This window comes from Nicotiana sylvestris, chromosome 9, assembly GCF_000393655.2.
Source record: "Nicotiana sylvestris chromosome 9, ASM39365v2, whole genome shotgun sequence".
In the NCBI taxonomy this organism is placed as follows: domain Eukaryota; kingdom Viridiplantae; phylum Streptophyta; class Magnoliopsida; order Solanales; family Solanaceae; genus Nicotiana; species Nicotiana sylvestris.
Genome location: NC_091065.1, coordinates 74,303,566 through 74,310,506, shown reverse-complemented (window position 1 = coordinate 74,310,506; position 6,941 = coordinate 74,303,566). Strand labels below are relative to the sequence as shown.

Here is a 6,941-nt window from a genome sequence, read left to right as displayed (position 1 = left end):
CTCAATTTATTTCAAAGGGGTTTATTATTTGAAGTTTTTATGATCGGGTAACATGAGGGGGTAAACATCATAACTATGTCACGGGAACCGTACCCATAGTCACGTTGGTTTATTTATTAATCGTGCCTAAAACAAACTACGATGTTCATGATTCTCCTAAAACTAATTTTGAGATTATTGTAAGGTTGTGAATTATGGAAATTATCGTGAGAGGTTGACAAATTAAACAAAGGTAAAGACAATATAACGAAAGCAGTGTACACATCATTATTCTATGCTTATCTAATCAGGTCCAGTCAAAATTCATATTGTTTACTACTTTACATGAAAACCAACCAACTAAAGAAATAAATCAAATTAAATTAATTTCATGAATCAGTAAGTTAGTCATATAAGCACAAACTCATCTCCGAAAATCTTTGTAAAAATTTCACCACCTAATGTGGATTACTTAAAATCCCCAAACTCAGGCGAGAAAAGCACTAAGAAACACGACACCCAACTCATCAAATGATCTTAGAATAACCAAAATCAATCAGAAAATCCAACTAACCCATTAAGTACTAAAAATCAATAATCCCTAACATAGAAGCAAACTGCCAAATAGCTCACGGCTAGAAATAATTCGAATGTTCCATTTAAAATCTCAAGAAATACTCAAATTCATGAACTAACATAATGAGATAAGTATAAGAAACGGATCTTCTTAAGCGAATTATTCGATTAATGGAACTCAGAGTAACATTTATGTTCAGCCGAAAAAAGCAAAATCAGAATTTGTCCTAAAAATTGCAGCGACGAGGTGCCAACGGGAACAGAACCTCGAATAGAGCCTTGCGCAGGCGGAAGGAACAACGATATCACAACAATTCGAGAGATGACAAATCGAACGAATCTTAATTGTGGAACCACGAAAATCAACAGCTTTGGCTTCCAACTCTAAATCCTAAAGGGAAATGGGGTTTCTGCGTTGAGTACAAGCATTTGTTTTATTGCCAGTTCAAGTGGCTTTCATCGATCTGGATGAGGAGCTTGAATTTTCTCCTTTGGACTTAAAATTCGGTCTTGTGAAGGATGTGCAAGGCGGAAGAGAAGCTGTCCATTTTTTTAGAGAGTGTAGGTCTAGGTGTTAGAGTCTAGGTATTTTTTAGGCTAATAGGGGTATGAGTTTGGTGTTATTGGGCCTTAAAATTGGACCAAAAACTAAAAAATAATTAGACTACAAGATTAAAATGAGACAAACTAACCAAAGACTAACTCTTCCTACAAAATATGAAACTAGTCTTAATTAATTGAACTAAACTATATTGAAACAATTTTTTGTGTTTTCAAGATTATATGAAAATAAAGATAAGGTGCTATTTTTGTATATATATTTTATTTAACTTTTTAAAAAAATACGCAAGCTAAAATATTTTTGTATTTTTCATTTTTTGTGATAAAATAAAGCAAAAAGAGTCAAAATTAGTTGAAATAACTATATTAGGCCTAAATTAAATATTTACACGCTAAAATATATAAAATATTGGGAAGAATCAAAAATCACATGTCTACAAACATTATAAAGGCTGTTATCGCGTGGTCAAATATTTTGCCCCTGCTGTTAACAAAGAAAAACTGACTTGTTGATGTAAATGCTGGGCCGTCAAATAATCAAATTTAATTTAAATTAAGTTGCACAATATGATGACAATGCACTTCTATATTTCTTTCAGAATGACTAATAGGGGTTTTACTGCGAAACGCTTGATGTGTTGAAATAGATCATGGATAAATTTAGGCGTCTTTTGGTTCAAATACAAGTTATGAAAGAATTAATTATGTAGAGATTCTATAATCAAAGATCAATAATGTAGGAATTGTAATATAGAGCTGGGATTAGTAATGCACGGATAATTTGTTATTGGATGTTTGATTTGCTGTATTAAGAAATTAGTTATGAAGATCATGAGGATGTTTATGTTTAGTTAGTTTAATCCATGTATTGCTAATATTGTATTCTTACTCTACATTATATCCCGTATAAAACAATGCATAGATACCTAAATAACTTATGCACATATTATTTTATGATGAAAATCAAAATAGTAACCAAACGATGTATAAAACAATGCTGAATTTTACACAATGATCATTCCTCCTAGAAGCCATCCAGACAACGACCGTTCTAGCTCAGTTGCATACCCTGAAGCTTAAAAGCAAGAAATAACATCATGCCAGCGACCAATGCCACTATTGCAGTACAACCCATACCGATGGCACACTGTGAATCTCAAGCATACACGCTATGCTACATATGAATAAACATCAGATTGCATGAAGCAAATCAACAGCACCATGCTACTCCTTCATAACACAAACAACAAATTCAAGACAAGTCCCAAAAGGGAAGGTGTCAGCATTATGTTACTCCACTTGTACAGGAAGAAATACAATCATGTCATCTTTTTAACCCATCAGCAGATCTAAGAAATGAGAAATGATGTAGCAGCGACCTTGTCTTTGCCATCAGCAGATCTGAGAAATGAACTTCCTTGTTGATGAACTTGACCTGTAGCTCATCAGTTTCATAAGCATAACTTTAACTAAGAAACGAAAGATTTGAGGATGCAGATTGCAGCAGTTTAGTGACGAGGTGCAGATGGTCCCCCAAAGGAATAGCGAGATGAGACTGAAGTTGAGGAGTATCTAGGCTCATCCCTAAGATGCTGATATTTTAGGCCGTAGTCTGGTGGAAGTTGAGGAGCATACGGTGGATATGCTCTTTCATTTTCAGTACGAAATCTTCCAGTATCGCCTCTGATGTCAATTGCAGAATAGGGATCCCCTGCAAAAGACTCTCTGCCTGCCGAAGAGTATGGCTCTACAGGTGTTACCACCGTCCTTGGCAGAGAGAGATATCGGTTCACAAGAGAGGCAGTACTCTCGTCATAAGGATTATATGTATCCTTAACATGATTTGGTAAACCATGATTGGTAGGTATAGCTGAAATTACTGTAGTACTACTTTCCACAGCAGGAGCAACAGTAACAGGTATTTCACCGCGAGCCTTGAGGCCATAAGTTCGGTACTCCCTTTCGCTTGGAAATAAAGGTTCAGAGTATACAGTTTCTTTCCGTGCTAAAGTTGCATCGCTACTAACACTGGCAGGATTCCTTCGGAGCTGCTCCCTTCCTTGTTCAGAATCAAAATTATCCAATTTGCGGTCAACTACTGCAAAAGCAGTAGGCTGCAGATGCTTTGCTGATTGAAGACCATAGCTTCTATATTCTTTCTCAGTGAGGAAACGGGGTTGACTTTCAACCTCTCTAGGGATGACATAGTGGCCTGCAAGCTGCTGCCTTTCATGACTATATGATGAAAAATTCTCACCTGCTTTGCTTCTACAGTATTGCATTCCGTATACATGATCCCTAGAAGGTTCCTCCCTAGGCAAAGGTGCTGCCGATGGTGGCCAAATAACTGGCTCAGACACAAAATGTTTGGAAGTTGGATGTAGCCATGGTGCAGGCCTAAACAGTTTTATCAACTGCTCTACCTGCTCAAAGGTGAACACAGGGGCCACAAAATTGACATCAAATTTTAGGTAGATAACACTCTTTCTCCAAGTACAACTTGTCAATGAGGGAGGTGTGTTGCTACCTGCTTAGATGTCAACTCAATCTTGAACTTGTGCATCCTTTCATCATAATTGTCTTTAATTGCTCTCTTGAACAAATTCTCAGGCAGTGGAAGGCAGTCCCTGTCAATCCTGAAGCGAACCTGTTGGATGACCAATAATCAGTAAATACACCTTAAAGACTGTGGAACAATATGAAATCGTAAGAATTTGCAATTAAAAATAAAAAGCACAGTTGACCTGGGCTGGAAAATCACCACCAAATGCTGCTGGTTCAAGTTTCATTCCACCAGAAGACGACGCCTCAAAAATACCATACATGAGCTTAAGATCAAAATCAAAGAGAAAAAGCTTGACACCGGGTTTGATTCCCATAATAATGTCTTTCTTCATAGCTGAGACACCCATCACATGATATCTAAAACAATCGTCTTTGGTCTTTGCATTGCACATGAAAATCACTCCACCGATACTCTTTTCAGTTTTTCCATCATTCTTCACATCTACACTCATTTCACTTGTACTTCTCTTTTCTTTGCTTCTACTGCTTATGTAGTGGGAATTTCTAGCATCTTTTTTATCAAAATTATCTCCTTGGTTGCCATCTTTTGCCGCCTTCTCCTTGTTTCTGGATAGAGATTGTGGAGCGCCCTCAGCTTCTTTCATTTGTGCAGAGTTTAAGTTAGAGGACTTTTTTGCAAGTTTACCTTTAGCCTTTAGTTCCTTGGGGGTTTTATTCTCTCGAGGTACATTTCCAGAACTAGATGCGGCAGGATTATTTCTCTTTTTCTTGTTTTTCTTGGAAGCCATACTCGTCCCAGCTAGTTATTTCCCTAAGAAAAACTATAAACATGAAAGATAAATTCCTGAAAAGAGGTTTCATAAAACCAGGTATTTCTGCTAGCTACAAGCTAGAGACTGTTGGGACAGAGTGACAGACATAGTTTGTCATAAAATTTCTATAATAAGAGAATAGGTCTATTATGAAAGACATGCAGACCTACAAGGACCTGAATGCTTCTGAATTTACTGACATAGACGATTCATTTACATTCCACAATCATCACTTCATTAGAATCTATCTGCAACTCTATTTTTTATGATAAATAAAAAGACCCTCATATCATTCTACATAATGCGGCTCTTTAAGTGTTGACAGTTGCAGGATCATGGTCTCTCTTTCTCTCTCTCTTGTGGTATAAGAGTGGTGTTTGGCCAACTTTTGCGTACCTCGACAGTTCTACTAGGTGCCGCATCATCAAATACTACAGGTCAGGCGTAACTCTGTCCATTAAAGATTAGGGAGATGGGATAAAATCGCCATATTAACTTTTTTTTTTTTTTTACCTCTAATCGATATGAATGCTAGTCTCCCATGGTTTTCATTACAACTTCATCAACTACTATGCCCCACCCTCGGGTGCAAGATCGTGTTGTCTCTGAACTACCTCTAACGAAAATCATCAAGTTTACAAAACTTAACTACCCTACTCCTTCAAAAGGATGAGGAAATAGCCAGTTGTCAACATTCTACCTCATGATACTTTTGTTATTTTCTCTTTTTTCATTCTCCTGACAAGCAGTTTTCAATAAAATGTATATGTGTTTATGAATAAATGTGTATTTTCTTCAATAAAGAAAAAGAGCAAAGGTGCATGTATGCAGTTAACTGATTGACTAAACTGCTCATTTCTGCAGTCACTCTCCTAAAGCAACAAGTAACATCTTGTTGGAGGACAAGAATTCAACTTTTATAAAACAGTTTTATGGCAATCCTAGATAATTAGTATCATCTTATAATACAACCTACTTTGTGATGACTATTCCCTTCATTTCATTTTATATGACTGTGTTTGACTGAGCACAGAGCTTTAAGAAAAAAAAGGAAGACTTTTTGCACATACCAAAAGTATTCTTAAAACTTGTGTCTTAAGCATTCCATGACATCTAAGAGCATGTCATTGAGGATAAAATAGGGAGTTTAAAGTTAAAGGTTCTTCAAATATAGAAGGTATCATTCTTTTTAGAAACAGACCAAAAAAGGAAAGAGTGTTATACAAAACGGAATGAGGGAGTAGAAATTATTAGTTATTGCAGAAGTGCAGATTTATCTGATATATCCTATCATTGTTGAAGTCTTTTATGTTGTCAAAAACTTATTAACGTTCGTCAACACTTCATAAAAAAGAAATTTTTTTTTGCTGAAGACTCAGACAGAGCTCTAATTCTGTCACATCACGACATAAATATTTCTCCAGTAACCTGATGTGACACTGTGACCAGTCGAGAAGAATCTTTTATTTCATACACATCCAAACTGTTCCATTTCTTTATGTTGCAGTTCCACTTCTACTGAAACATTTCCAACTAAGAGGTAAAAAAACTCAAGTCATTATGGGTCAAATACTCAGATATTATTTTCTAAATAAATGCTTTAGATGATTGGGGGCTTTTTGTAGACAATGGCAGATTGTCTGATAATGAGCAAGGATGAATGAACACATAACTTTTACCTTATAAAAACAAGGATGAATTGAACATATAATTAATTAGATGTTTTTTTATGAATGTCAACTAAGCATCGCAAGTAAATTGCTAACAGTTGTTCAATTTTTGCCTAAATGTCTACTTTTTGTATAGTTCTCGTATCGGTGTATTTTCCAAACGAATCAAAAGAAAAAAGTGGCTTTCTTTCTTTCTTTCTTTCTTTCTTTCTTTCTTTCTTTCTTTCTTTCTTTCTTTCACCTTTTCTAGGAGAGAAGCTCAGAAAACTAGTTTAAGCATAACTAAATGCCGACCATGAGAACTTTGAACCACATAAAATGCAAATTAACTAGTAAGATTCACAAACTATGACAAATCGGAAAAGGAAGCCTCGTTATGCAAAAAGGAGCAGCTACACAAGAAATTACAATAAAATATATAACATAATTTGGATAAAACCTCATCAGGAAGAGGAATTAGGGCTTATGTGCCAGTCAATTTCACCGGAGAAAGAGGGATACTTACCAGTAAAGTTCACCGGCGAAAGAGCGAGGGTCGCACAATCGACTTGGCAGAGACCAAATTGATGTTAGCCTCTTAGGAGGTGGGTTATTGGGCCGAAATCAGTCCGAATTTGATATCCTTCTGTTTATTGGGCTTCTGAATTTGGAATCTAGGATGGACCAGTCACATCCTTTCCTTGCCTCGGCACATAGTCTTGATCAGGGAAAATTACGACGACACATCAATCATTTACATTGAATTTATTATAAGTAGCTACACTTTCAGTAAATTTATTATTTATAACTATATTTAAATTTTATGGTAAATCCATAA

The 6,941-nt window shown here is 35.9% G+C and overlaps 1 protein-coding gene across 2 annotated transcripts; it reads right to left on the bottom strand.

The window, feature by feature from the left end:
- Positions 1 to 2,085: 2,085 nt before the first annotated feature.
- LOC104213054 (uncharacterized) lies at positions 2,086 to 6,720 on the bottom strand. 2 transcript variants are annotated; one of them, XM_009762458.2, is made up of 4 exons: positions 6,630 to 6,720; positions 3,861 to 4,453; positions 3,644 to 3,763; positions 2,086 to 3,539 (listed from the first exon to the last, which is right to left on the bottom strand). In XM_009762458.2, the coding sequence occupies exons 2-4, from the start codon at positions 4,428 to 4,430 to the stop codon at positions 2,625 to 2,627; spliced, it is 1,605 nt and encodes a 534-aa protein (XP_009760760.1). In that variant the 5' UTR covers positions 4,431 to 4,453; positions 6,630 to 6,720; the 3' UTR covers positions 2,086 to 2,624. The 2 variants fall into 2 exon arrangements, with proteins under 2 accessions (XP_009760760.1, XP_009760758.1); XM_009762456.2 differs by having other exon boundaries at positions 3,861 to 4,463; positions 6,630 to 6,719.
- Between the last annotated feature and the right edge of the window lie 221 nt (positions 6,721 to 6,941).